At 34.5% G+C, this 14,503-nt stretch overlaps 1 protein-coding gene across 2 annotated transcripts in view; it reads right to left on the bottom strand.

Annotated features, from left to right (window-relative positions):
* Positions 1–14,503, bottom strand: part of LOC149580166 (metal tolerance protein 5-like) — a 50,570-nt gene that overhangs the window by 35,338 nt on the left and 729 nt on the right. For both annotated transcript variants that reach the window (XM_089812991.1, XM_089812983.1), the window contains 2 exons: positions 7,822–7,931; positions 7,459–7,704 (listed from right to left, as the gene is read on the bottom strand). In XM_089812991.1, coding sequence (XP_089669117.1) covers positions 7,459–7,704; positions 7,822–7,931 — 356 coding nt within the window. The remainder of the gene's footprint in view (positions 1–7,458; positions 7,705–7,821; positions 7,932–14,503) is intronic.

Here is a 14,503-nt window from a genome sequence, read left to right as displayed (position 1 = left end):
CTACGCTTCTAGCTCTGCAAGGCCAAGGCGGGTGCACCTAATCTTGGACAACAACTTAGATACAGGATCTTTATAGCAAATTGGTTAGAGTACGAATGCAATGAAAGTTTTCCAAATGGCAAGAATTATAGAAAGCTTTTAACTTGCAAATTATGAATTAAGAATAATGAATATATGAGTGTTTTAAATAAAAGTAATTATTATAGATGATTGCAACAAATGAATATATTAATTCTTCAAATGAAAGATATAAAATAATTGCCAACATACGGATTGCGAATTATGAAAAATATAAAGACCAATGCCGAAGGGCAATAGAGTCAATATTATGAATTTAAAACATACAACTTTATAAAATTCTACACACATCAATTATAAACATTTTAGTAATCAAGATGCGACAAATCAAATATATGGACGCAATTTTGAAATAGTCTAGAATGTATTTTAACTCCTGTGGTTCGGAGACAAACTGAACATAGATTCTAAAAATAATTAAATATTTCTCAATATTATGATGTTCAATTTTAAAATGCTATAATTGATCGTGTCCACTTATCTATTATATAAATTATTAATAAAATTAAAACTAATAATTATAAAGGGCGAAGCTATATAATATTTTAACTCTAAAGATTCATGCAAATAAAATAAATATTTATTACTGATCATGCCGGAAATAAAATTGCACTGGAGACACTCCTTACGGATGATCCATCTAATGCAATTTGACTCCAGAATCACATGTAAATATCATTCAATAATCCAAAATCCACAAGCTTAGTTCAAAAATTCATTCCTTTACCTATGAAAGAATATAATATATCATAGTGCATATAGTATGCAAAAATTAGGAAGAGTCTATATGAATTGTGTCAACTTTAGAATCATTAGGCATGTTATCTTCGTGATAGTGCTGATATATTTGACTGCATAAAAGATCTTCTTCAAACAATGAATTCAAGAAAGCAACCTTGGGATTATCTTTATGAGAACTTTCATCTAAAACCTCTTTATATTCATATGTTGTCTTGGATGTACTTTCTTCCTCTTCATGAATGTTCTCATTCTCCTCAAGATCTATAAGTGTACAGGAGCTATATTCTTCATTCCTTTCTGCTAATATGTCATATATGGGATCTGAAACTTCTTTGAAATTGTATCCAAATAGATCTCTTTCTATACTTAGACCACAATGCACATCTTCAACAAATATGTCATCCTCCTAAGAGTTGTATACTCCTTCTGGTTCATTGGTATCCTGCTCATTAAAGTGATTTGGATTTGACAAGATGAATGAATATTCTTGTTTACTGAATGTTTCATAGGACACATTTATTGTCTCATTAATCTTCTTTAATCTTCTTTTCTTTGTGTATGGGAAGAAAAATTTGACCACCCTTTTCAATATATTTATGATATTCCATGTCTAACAACGTTGAAATCTCATCCACACTCAAAGAATCCTCTTCATCATTTCCAAATTCTTCACAGTATAATTCTTACCGATCTCATCATGATCATGTTCTTCTTCAATGGGATCCAAAATTTCTTCTATAGTTGAATCTCAAACATCACTTAATTCATATGCATCTTCAATCTTGCATTTATTCTCTTCTGTTGAGGCAAATAGCTTTTGTTCAGAAAATTGCACTGATCTCATGAGACCATATATATATATATACATATATATATATACATATATATATATATATATATGTATATATATGTACATATACATATACATATATGTATATGTATATGTATATATATATACATATATACATACATATACATATACATATACATACATATATATATATATATATATATATATATATATATGTCGATATGCAGAATATCGATATGTATATGTACATGAATATCATCTGAATATTTTAATGAAGATCGTAGCGTTCAGAACTGCCAATGCATGTTATTATTGAAGTACTATCTCAAATTTGAATTTTAGAAACAATTGTATTTATACTGATTGTTATCAATTGCAAATAGACTTAGTTAAAGTCCTAAATGAAATTAGTTCTTGTTATGACTAATCATCGGATGTGACCATTCCACCGATTGGGCACATTGGTGAATGGACATGTCTCCAAATGGAGACATGGCCATTCACCCATGTACCAGTCCACATCATATATAATGTATATGCTGCCCGATATTGCAACATAGTAATTGATTAATGTGTGCAGATTGAAGGCATCTTAGACGCCGATCTTGAATAATATTTATCATCATTTTGCATTGAATTTTTATATATACTGTACAACACTTGTATACTTCATTGGCATTGACTGTACTTGCAAGAAATAGACATAATTCAGCAGCAAAAAAGAAATCTGCAAGTAAACTTTACATCTTCTTTAACATGATTGCTAGTTTACTTCTGAACATCATACTGCTTCGATGACACAATTATCTTAGAATGAACCTGAACAAGCGACTTCTGGAAACATTCTCCCACGTGCTAACCAAGACATGACATGGATTCTAACGTGCTCCTTTGTATTGTCATTAACAGATCGATTGGTCATTTCCATGGATGAGGAAATGACCCTTTTGCACATCGTAAACATCCAGTCCTTGAACAATGATTTCCATCTGATCTCCACGCACGTCATTTCTATCCAAGTGCCAATACTAGTAGTAACCAATCACTAGATTGGTATATCTCCAATATTAATAAGGGAACATCAGGGTTTTACATGTTTGAGAAGCAATTTTTTACTTTGCCAAGTTTTGGAGAGTTCAATTTCTTCATCATGATTACATCTATCGATTCCCTCTTGTTCATGGTTTGATGTTTCCTCTGCCTTCTTACCGTCAAGGCCTTCAATATTTGTTATCGTTGTTAATTGGTATTAAATATTTATCTATCTCCACTTCACCGTTCCAAATCTTCAATTCCCTTGTTTATTGTGGTGAATGGATGTTGGGTATAGTGATTTTGCTAGAGATATATGATGAAAATATGCATTCAAGCATGCTTTGATGGGTATCAACACCGTTTGAATAACTTCATTTGAATGCAAACAAGGAACAATCATCGATGGTGTAATTTTGGTTGATATCATTCTATATCCTTTTATCACTACCTTCGAGTGTTGTTGCTTATTTTTCTCAATCGATGATCTCTCTCACTATTCACATTTGATAACAATCTTCTACTACTGTAATTCCCTAAGAGTCTAAGGTCATCATTTGTATGGGGTTTTACATTAGTGGCCAAAAGCAACTGACTTAGTTCAATACTCTATCTGCGTTAGGCTTCATGTCAAACTCATCATCCCTTTCAACATATTCTTCATTCTCCTCAAGCCCCTTCAAGATAAGCAAAGTGTATGAAACAAAATAGATTCCTCAATACTGTAGATGATTTCTAGAATACTGAAGCAGACGGTAGTATATTTTCATTCAGGTATATATGGTGAGAGATCCATCAAAATGACTTTTTTAGGCATCCTCTGGTTTTCAAGACTATCAATTCTACTTCTACGAATAGGGCACTGGTCTGATCCTTGTATTGGTGTCTGATATCAAGGCCTCAAAAGCAATAGAATTGTTGTTTCTCACGTGGTCATATAATCTTGTAACATTACTTTGATGCTTTTCAATGACTATATCCTTTATCATACAGAAGAGAGATATTACATTCAGTCCTAAAGATAGCTGTTGTATTTTTTGTAACTAATGAATGAATGATTTGTCTTGTAAATGCCTGCTTAGCTGAATGGAGAAATGCCAAACACGGTTTAGAAATGATTTGTCTTGTAAAATGCCTACTTAGCTGAATGGAGAAATGCCAAATACAGTTTAGAACAGGGAGGAACTATATATACTCATAATATTAGCAGCCCGGTTTGGTAATTAAAAGAGGAAACATGGTTGAAAAGAGGCATTTGTTAGGTAGATTGTAATGTCCCCATTTTTGTCAATGTCAGAGCTTCAGGGATTAACCTATTATCTTAATCCTCGTAGGCTAATTATTGTGGATAAAAGGTCTTTTGAGGTAGTGGCTTGGCTTAGGAGGGCGTTATCTTCTCCACAATTCAGTAAGCTACAAGTTGGTCTTCGTTTGACTTAGATTGGACTTCGTTCGGGCTTAGTTCGGTGTACTTACTATTTGTGGTAAGTGGGTGTTGATAGAGATGGACCCTTTCTATTTTTGGAAAGTGCATTTGGTCACATGGAGAAATAATAGGTATGACTCCTATTTCAAACGACATATTTAAATGATGAGTTATTATAATTTTAGTGGCCAAATTATAATTAATTTATTAAATGGCTTATTATAAAGTTATAAATTAACTTTATAATTTCACTTAAGTTGAGAGTTGAGTTATCATTGGAAAGAGTTATTTATTAATCAGTTAAGCCAAGTCAAGTGAAAGAATCTTATGGAAGCTTCTAATTAATGTTGTGTGGTGAAGCTTCTTGAGTGAAGTTACATTTTGGCAACAAAAAAGGCATATGAAGGTTATAAATACAAGCCCATTTGTTGAGAAAAGCATGCTTAGATATTTTATTTTATTTTGTTGCCTTCGTGGCTTTTTCTAATGCTCTGAATTTTGTGCCCTTGCTGATGTATAAGGGTTTGACCTAAGGTTTTTCTCCATTGCTGAAGTATAGTGGAGATTGGTTTCTTGTGAATTCTAAATTTTTCATGGTGGCTTCTCATACTATCTTTCCTGTAGCTAAGAAGCAAAGTGTTGCTAAAAAATTTGTTATTGGGAGTCTGAAAATTGAGCATCATTCCTACTGTATTTTTTGTGATTGGGTGAGTGAATCAGTGTGGAGAAGTGGATGTTTGTGGGGCCTATTTAGAGGCCCGTGGCTATACAGCCACGAAAATGCACTTCCTTTACATTGCTTTTTCTAACTTTTCAAAAAAAATTCTAAGTCCTCTCCTTCGTAAGAAAGTGCATTTTCGTGGCTGTATAGACGTTGCCTATTTAGAGTGCCATTTATATCTGCCAATTGATAGGGTTTATCTCTGCTATTTGGGTTGTTCAAATTGCATTCTAGAGCGGTATTATTTCTGAATCTGAATACCATAAATCTCTACTCTAGGCATGTAACTCTCTGGATTTTAAATGACAATATTGTGCTGCTGTGCATTATTTATTTCTGCATATCTCAGCTGCTGTGGATACATTTTCAGAGCCTGCAATTAATTAAAGGAAGCTATTTCCAAGTTCCTCACACTAGTCTCATTTTTATATATTGTACCAGCATTAGCTTGAATTAATAATCGGTATTGGTTGTTGTTAAGAAATGTCAATTCGATATTCAGTATTTGGGAAATTGGTAAATCATTAAGAATCCCAATCTCATTTCCAGTTGTGAAGCCATAATTTGAGAATTCTTTACTTGCAAAATCTGATTACAATATTAGTAGAGGTTCATCGGATTAGAGGAAATTGGCTCTAATTCTTTAATAATTAAGGGTGAAATTTCTTGGAAACAAAAGTTGCAGTTGTGAAGCATCTAGTTACGAATTTCCTTAGTTCTATTTGTGTGAGCTTGATTGGGGTTATTACATAGACAAAATTGGAGGTGATAGAGGTTGGAAATGAAGAACTTAATGCTGCCCCTATGCTGTACTCTTCAAATTAGAATGGAGACTCAAGAATTTAGCCTCCATGAAATCATATTGATACCTATATCATTTTGCATGCACATATTATTGATCAAATTTGAAATAGCAGTGGCTATCTTGTATAATCTCCATTACTTAGTCCAGGTGCAAAAATTTGATAAAGTATGAGAAGTTGTAGTGATTGTCCCATCAAATCTAGGGAGATCAATCATCATCTACCTATTCTTCTCTCAGCACCATTATTTTGATAACAGGGATGGTATGAATTATTTCGCTTTTGATTATGACTGCTACTACATTTTCATTCTTCTTTTAATCTTCATTTCAACCTCCATAAGATCATCCATCAGCCCTTCTACCACAACCTTTTGCATTTTGCTAGCTCTCAAATATTTTGTTTAGGTTCTCTTCTACCTTCAAAGCAAACTGATATGCATATTCAAAGGTATACATTCTTCCCAAACACAACTCTTCTTCAAATGCTCAGCTTCAACCCATTTATGTAGTGGGCAACTTTCTCCTTGTTGGCCTATTCTGATCAGGACTTGATAGAACTATTATGTATAATCTTTTGAAAAGTTATCTTGCTTTCTTTAACCCTTGCATATACTTCAGAAAATCAAGCTCACAATCAATAGAAATGAATTGTCTCTTCAATTTGTCCACCATCCAATTCCATCTTGTTATTTTCTCCTTCCAACTTGTATCTCTCTAGCATAACTTTCCACTAAATTTTAACATGACCTTCCAACTTATCCTTTACAAACCTAACCCTCTCCATATCTTCTACATCTTCACACTCAAAATACTCTTCCATATCAATGATCAATCAACATTTCTAGATTAAGATTTCCAAAAAAATGTGCAACTTTAATTTTTGGCCTTTATCCAATCTTTAAAATGACCCTAAAAAACCTAGCCTTGTCAGGATTTTTAGTCATTTATTGTCCTTCAAATTATTCCTCTTCAAACTCATCCTCACTTTAGGCTCATGCCCTAATATCAACTCCTTTGCGTAGCTCCTCTTTCAGTGCTTGAACTTGTCTCTGGAGGGCTCTAAAACACTTTTGTTACACCATCAATTCTTCCACCACAATTTCTTCATAAAGAAATTTTTTTCTTCTCTCAAATGCACAACCATAGTCCTTGTGCAAATTGCCTTACATTCAAAAATCTACTTACACACTCAGTATCTTCTTCTCTAATGCCACTTGATGAAGGGTACTCCCTTTACAAAACAACATACAAAATCATCAACAATAGTATAGAAACAATAAAAAATGCAAGAAAGAAGAGCTTACTTTTTATTATCACAATCCCAAATTACAACATTCAAAAAAAATAAAATGCTACAGCCATGTGGGATCAAATCATTTCAAAGAAAACCAACTCCTTATGAGAACCCTACAATCTAGAGCCACAGTTTGCACGAATGGACATGTCACTTTAAACCTCAATTTCACCTCTTCATCTAACAGTTAATACCAATAAGAATGTTCTACAAAATTGTAACTTTTCTTCTTTTACCATCCAATGGTCCAATGGTTCATTTTCCTGCCCAAGTTGACTTTTTATCATATATTATTTAATAACACATTATTTATTTACACAGTATTTAATGACAAGTGAATTCTTTAATAACATGATTAGCATCTTCAAATTGAAAGATTTGTTGAAAAATTCTATTACAAACAAACATCCACCTCAGAGACGACAAAAATTGCAAACAAGGAGACCCTAGATTTGACCACTCACTAGAATTTTGGTTGAGTAAAGTTGGGCATGGTTGCATATGATAGGTTTGGAAAAATATTCAAATAAAAGAAATACAGAAGACTAACCAATGGTTGCATGCGCTTTTTCCCTATTGGGTAGAGATAGGGATTTGGCTTTCGCATCTTATGTGCAGTAAACCAAAGAATAAATCCTGATAGGAGATCCAAGAGTGAGTCAAGGGTTGAAGCAATTATAGCTAATGAACCACTCCTTATTGATGCATATATCTTTGCAGCAAAAAGTACAACATTTGCCAAGTTGGACAGCAGAATTGCAGTCCTCTCACTTTTTGCAACCTTCTCACGATCTTCCTGAAAGAAATTGAGCATAAGGTATTATTATTTTGAATGATAAAATGCCCCTTCAGTAAAATATGGTCCACCAATGCATTGATGAATGTGCATATCAAAAAAAGGAAAAAATCAAACCTTGGACATGCCAGGCAAGAATCCACACTCAGCAACAGCATCCATTTCTGTAAAACCATTGAGCATTTCCTCTTGCTGCTGATAATATTCAGCCACCCCATCACCGGAACCTGCCAAGGAACATGAAGAAATAGCTAAAAACTAGTAGAGGTATACATCTTAAACAAAAATTTCAGTAACTTTTCAATATATTACTCTAAGTATTAAAGGTATATGTACTTTCTATGTATCTCAATATAGTTAAACAAGTCATTTAAAATTACAGGATTCATAAATTCTTGTGACTCTATATGCACATTCATATCTTCTCCTGCAAATTAAAAGGTGAGCTTCCGTACTAGTAGACAGAAATATTCAGCATGGGGTTTAAATCTTGATACTTCACTGCTGAGCAGAATAACACATCTGAAGTAATCATGAATGGGAGTTGTGAGAAAGCTTGCATACATTCAGATTCTGGAATCCTTTATTAGTTCAAGTTAAAACGTGAATTTCCCTATTAGTAGCAAGATGCATTTAGCATAGGGTTTAAATCTCGATATGTCACCACTGAGAAGAATAACATGTCTGAAGTAATCTTGAATGGGAGTTGTTAGTAATGCTTGCATACAATCAGATTGCGGAATCCTCTTTAGTTCAAGTTCAAACCACGTGCTGCACATACTTTCTAAGCACTGATATATTTTCTTACTGAAAGAGACACTTCAATTATTAGTTTTATTTTATCTTTCTTCTTTTTAACGGAGATGATTACTAATGACTACTGTGGATAATCTTTTCCACTTACGTCAACCGTCTCCATAGAGATCCTACTTCTTTCAATCATGACACATTTAAGGAGAATGACTTCACTAAGTTATCACATTTCTTTGACTGTAACATATCTGCTCACAAGTTTGCACAATGCTATTTGATGTTTAGTAGATATCACAGATCATTGAACACACAGATAACTAAAACTCAAGAAAACAAAAAAAAATTACTGCTAAAATTTATTGCCAAAAACCAAGACCACTTGTAGGTGTGGAGTTGTAGCCCGTATTGATGCAGGCATCTACAGATAAAAAGAATAAGATTATGACCTACATTTTAATGGAAACATATTTTAGAATCTTGCCGCGAAAGGCAAGTCATGTGCTCATCAAATAGATAAATGTCAAATTTATAGCCCATAAACCTATTGTGTGCATCGATATCTAAGATAAAAAGAAACAAAACGTTATATATGTATTGAAAAAGAAAGACCTCAGCAAACAGTTTCTAGATTTCACAAATTATACATCTAGACAAACTGATGTGAAGTGATTTATCTAGGGAGCAACCAAACTTAAATACTTCAAAGCTCAAAGAAAAACATGCCTTGTTATTGGATTTGTGCCCGAGAGGCTGGATTTGGATCCAGATCCGATTTGGATCTGGATTCATCCAGATCCGAGTAGGATCCGTGTTTTGGATTGTGGATCCATCTGGATCTGCGGACCGTGAATCTAAACAAATTCACAAGGTCAAATTTGGACCCTACATGAATCCACGCATATCCTTATGAATCCAACACAAATCCATCACAAATCTGTCATGAATCCGCGGATCCAAACAGATCCACAAGGTCAAATCCAGACCTTGCACGAATTCACGCAGATCCCTCACAAATCCATACAAATCTGTCATGAATCCCCAAGCACCCACATGCCAAACTTGGAATACACACACACACACACACACTCACTCACGAATCCTCACAAATCATAATGGGAAAAATAAAAAATCATGAATCCACAAATCCAATTCACATGCCTAAATCGAATTCGTATCCTGAATTGGTAACTAAGTAAACATGTAACTAGGAATACTCTACAACAAGTCATTGTACACATTAAGTCTCCTATTGCAAAATAGTTTAGTAAATAGACCAAACTCATACTTGTGCACCATTGGCAACCAATTGAAATTAACGGATACTTGCAGACTTTAACACTGGAGATATGGTGTAAGAAAACTCCTGTATTATTTCCAGTGAATTTATCTCATAACTTTCACTTGATTAAAAACAAAGACTATTTCCACACCATACTGCTACTTAGCAAGAATTGAATTCATTATACCCCATTTTCCTACTGCTAATAACAAATCACAAGACTTCCTTTGTATTAGCTATCAAAATATCCTTTGTTTCTACCAATGCTAAGTTGCCAGTTTGAGTTCGTGTTTGAAGAACCGGTTTGGTGGTACAGTAAAACTTTGAAATGGAGTTTGGGTTCGTTTGGGTTCATTCGTACAAAAACATGTCAGAATTTTACGTGTGTGTGTGTGTATGCTCCACGGAGTTTTTGGGATAGGGACAGTTTACAGGACGGGGACATGGATCAAGGCCAAAATTTAGAGGACGGGACCTGAGGGGACGACGATTAAAAACATAGGGGATTTTTTCTATATAGAGACAAAATACAAATATGCATATCATAACATTGATAAACCATTCAACATAGACATTTTACAAGATCAATACATGGAAAATTATCAAATGACAAACACTAAGTACTTCCATTATAACAATATCACATGCATAAATAGCAAAATTCAAAATGCTTAAAGGCTCCAAGTATCATGCATGAAATCAGAATGAAATAAAGAGAAGTCTAACTAAAATAGTAAGTAGTAAATACTAATTGCAATCTTTCCTCACTGCTGCTGCTGCTCTATGTTTTTTATTCTTCCTCTTATCAAGTATGTCAAATCTAAAAATGAGGAGAAGAGTTAGTGTTTTAGTGTTTTAGTGGACCAAATATGGTTTGCATATTTTTATTATGTCTTTAAGACAACTAGGGGCCTGCACAAACAGAAAAAAACTATAAAAATTAAAAATTTGGGAGTGCTTTGTCTTTACCCAACTGGCTGGAAAAAGGAGATGGCCAGCAGTTTTGGGGACGGCTGGAGGGGATGGCTAGAAGTTTCAGGGATGATTGGGGAATGGCAAAGTCGTCCTTGATACTGCTAGGCGTCCCCAAGTTTCCTACGAAAAAAATTGTTGTTTCAAGGACGTTTCCAATTTGGCAAAAAGGGAATGGCTCTGGGGATGGCAAAAACCCATCCCCGGGACGGGAACGACCCCAAAATCATAAGGGAAGCATCCCCGTGGAACACTAATAAATATGCAGCCTAGAAGAATGAATTAAGATTAGAATTGGGGGATTTTGGCAAATTTCGAACCAGTCCCTAGTCTTGGTCCTGGTTCCCTTTTTGGTTCTACTTAGGTCCGAACCCAGGTAGGCTGGTTCCTCCAGGCTGAACCTAGGTTGAACCAGGTCAGACCCAGGCAGACCAAATGCAAGACTCTGTGTTAATGCAAATGTTGATAAGGAATTGCATATTTTTATCAATTTGTCTTCAGAGTAGAGCAGCTGGGTCCAAAGGAATGAGTATGAGAGCTACTCATATCTTTGTTATATCTGTCAATCTAGCCACTTTGCTATTTTTAACCTGGCCAAAAAGTGTTTCTAATTTTCAGGAGAAAGAAGGATCAGTAGAAACAAAGTTTGATGCAGAAAGGAAAAGAAACGATTGTGAAGGCTCCAATGAGGGAGAATATAAAATGTAATGACAACAAATTTTACTATAGCCAAAATGTTGAAAAAAAAAAGGTGGATCTCATTGCTTTATCCTGATCCGAAAAGTTGATGATAAAAACACACGCAATTGAATCTAGAAATCTATGAAAATAAAATTAAAAATGTGGAACCAAGGATTATCCTAGAGACGACGTAAGAGGTTAAATGGTGGGACCTACCATGGAAAAAGGAGATTTGAGTCACAAGCTCAGGGATCTACCTTTTTATAGTTCTCATTTCCCAAACAGTGCCCTAAGAAAAAGGAACGAATCAAGATCTAGAGGTGGCAATGCAGAAAGGTTAGTATCTAATAATATAGAGCTAGACATTGAAAGATTTTCTCCCTTTTCAATTGGACCAATCAGACTAGTCCCTTGCACGCTCCCTTCTAAATTTGCAGCAAGATAAGCATATGACTACAAGTTCTAAGAAAATTGCAGATTTAGGAGTGATAACAAAGAAAGTGAGATCAAATATGAGTGATATTTACAACAAGGAGACTGAGAGAAATTGCTAATAGAAGTCAGAGCACCCTAGATCTTAGTGGATCCAAACTGCCTATTAGGAATGCAGGTCATATGGTAAATTACGCCAGTGGCTAACTAGCCGATGGAATTGCATATATTGGAAATTTTTCCATAAATTACAACGGAGCTGTTGGGCCAAAACAACAGAATTTAATCACAGAGACACGCAGTTAGCCACCTGCTATTTTTGTTGCTAGTTTAGTGTCTTTGCTGTTAGTTTTCCACCTTGGCCCTGTTGGACTCATTTTTAACTCAACACAAATTTTTTTCTTGTTTGATGGGCTTCATTTCTGAATCTGTAATAATCGTTGTACATAGGTTTGGGCCCTTTCAGAAACCCACATTTATCGTCTCACCAAATAAGTATTCATATGATGTCTCTGAACATTAAAAGAGGCACTGAATGTAGGTTAGGGATACAATCAGATTGCATAAGGTTAAATCGTATAAAAAAAACCTCTGTTGACTAGATAGAATCGTAGAACAACTGAGGTTTCTTCAATACATACACATTGCAGTCTAGAAAGGCCTTTTGAACAATGTGTTTCGTCAGTGTGTTCAGCAGCAACCTGACTGAGCATGGTGAATTGGCTCATAAAGACCCCCTCATCGGGTATGTTTGGTTGACATGTTTGCAAGTTTTTGGATTCTTAATCATGTTGAAATAGTCTCAATATCACTAGAAGCATTAACTGATACTAGAAGCATTAACTGATACCAGAAGCAAGGCCTATCCAACATGAGGATAGAGAAGAGTGAGGTCTGCTTCTTTGGATTTCACCATGACTGATCTTTTCATTCTGTAATTAATGAAAATAGGTAAAGTCTAGGCAGTAAAGTCAAAACCAAAATACATTTGTTATTAATCTGCTTTGTTAGAGGTTTCTGCTTTTTAATTTGTTTTGAAGAGCAATAAAGATTTATCTCTTCAAAATTATATAAGCAAGTTTCAAAATGATATTCTCACGCAATCTTCACAACAATTTAGGCAAGGTCACTAGTATAAAGTTCAATTCCTACTCCACTAGACCATCAAGTCATCATCATTAAATTACAACCCAAAAAACACCCAAATGTTCTTTTGCAAACGGCTCTTCTGCTCCATTACACCCACAACACATCATTATTAAAACCACCTAAAAAATCAACCCAGATGTTCCATAACAGAGAACAATAACGCTTATGGTTTTTGTAAATATTATCTGCCACTCACTTGAAAATTCCTAATGCTCAATCTACTAGTTCTGGAAGTCTGAAAAATAGCACGTCTCTGAAAAGCGAAATTCAGAGAGCTAACATGAATATGATAGAACATTTCTTGTTCCCACTCAATCAGAAAAATGGTGCCTAAGAAACTGCATATTTCTACAGATTTATGAACTGGGTCTACATTTTTAAATATTTCTGAAAATAAACACACATATATATACACAAAGGAAGGGCCATCAGCAAGAAAGCTGTCAGTCTAACAAAATATCGTCAACAGAATTGAGTCCAAAAAACTCATTATTACGAAAGCTAAAGACAACAATCTCATTCCTCTGATAAGAATTACTGATCTTATGAATCAGTTATTGAAAGAAACTTACGAATCAATCGTTTAACATTGAAGCAACAATGGATTTTTATTTATTGAACTGCGTATTTCTAAAAAACCAAGAAGTGGATCTGCTTTATTGACTCCATAAATCCATGTACAAGGCTCAGATTCAGTGAAACTGCACATATATAGCTGAGTTTGCATTATTAAAACTGCATATTTCTAAAATACTGACAAACAAACCCAAAAATATGATGATATATCCTATCAAAATTAATAATCTATGAGGTGGGTCTGCTTCATGGAAGCTACATTATGGTAGAAATATGTCACGCGTATCTAAAAAATGTATTGCGTTAGATTGCTTGGTTTCAGCACTGAATCACCCTAATAATGAAAGAACCCCCCCAGGCCCCATTCCCCAAGGAGGAAAAGTTAATGGTGGCAGGAAAATTGATGAAGAAGCACGTACCAGGTACTAAATGCAAGCAATTATGAATTTCTCTTCGATGAAACTCGGTATATCTAAAAATCCATGAATTGGGTCTGCTTCAATAGAATTGTATGAAGTGAATCTCCTCTGTTGAAACGGAACATTTCTTAAAACAGAATTCAAAATAGATACAACAACAATTGTAAGAAATTCGCTGAAAAATCTTTACGATTGTGGTACGTGAATAGAAAAAGAAACGTGTACACTAATTGTAAACAGTGAAGCAGTCATGGGTTGTTCTTTAGTGTACTTCGTATTTCTTAAAAAATATGGTCTGTTACATTGACTCCACAAATCCATGTACGTGGGCCAGCTTCGTTGAAACTATATATTTCTACATGAAGTGGGTGTGCCTGATTGAACCTTCATGTTTCTGAAATCCTTCTCATTCAGTTTGGTTGATTTCAGCACAGAACAACAAAATTAATTATAAGCAAACCCAAATATATGAAGAAAAACAAACCAAGCATTGTAGTGAAGCAATCATGGACTACTCTGTGAGGCCTATCACCCCTTT

The sequence above is a fragment of the Cupressus sempervirens genome, chromosome 1 (assembly GCF_028749045.1).
Source record: "Cupressus sempervirens isolate cs-2001-9-10 chromosome 1, ASM2874904v1, whole genome shotgun sequence".
Classification (NCBI taxonomy): Eukaryota; Viridiplantae; Streptophyta; class Pinopsida; order Cupressales; family Cupressaceae; genus Cupressus; species Cupressus sempervirens.
This window is presented reverse-complemented; position numbering and strand designations above follow the sequence as displayed.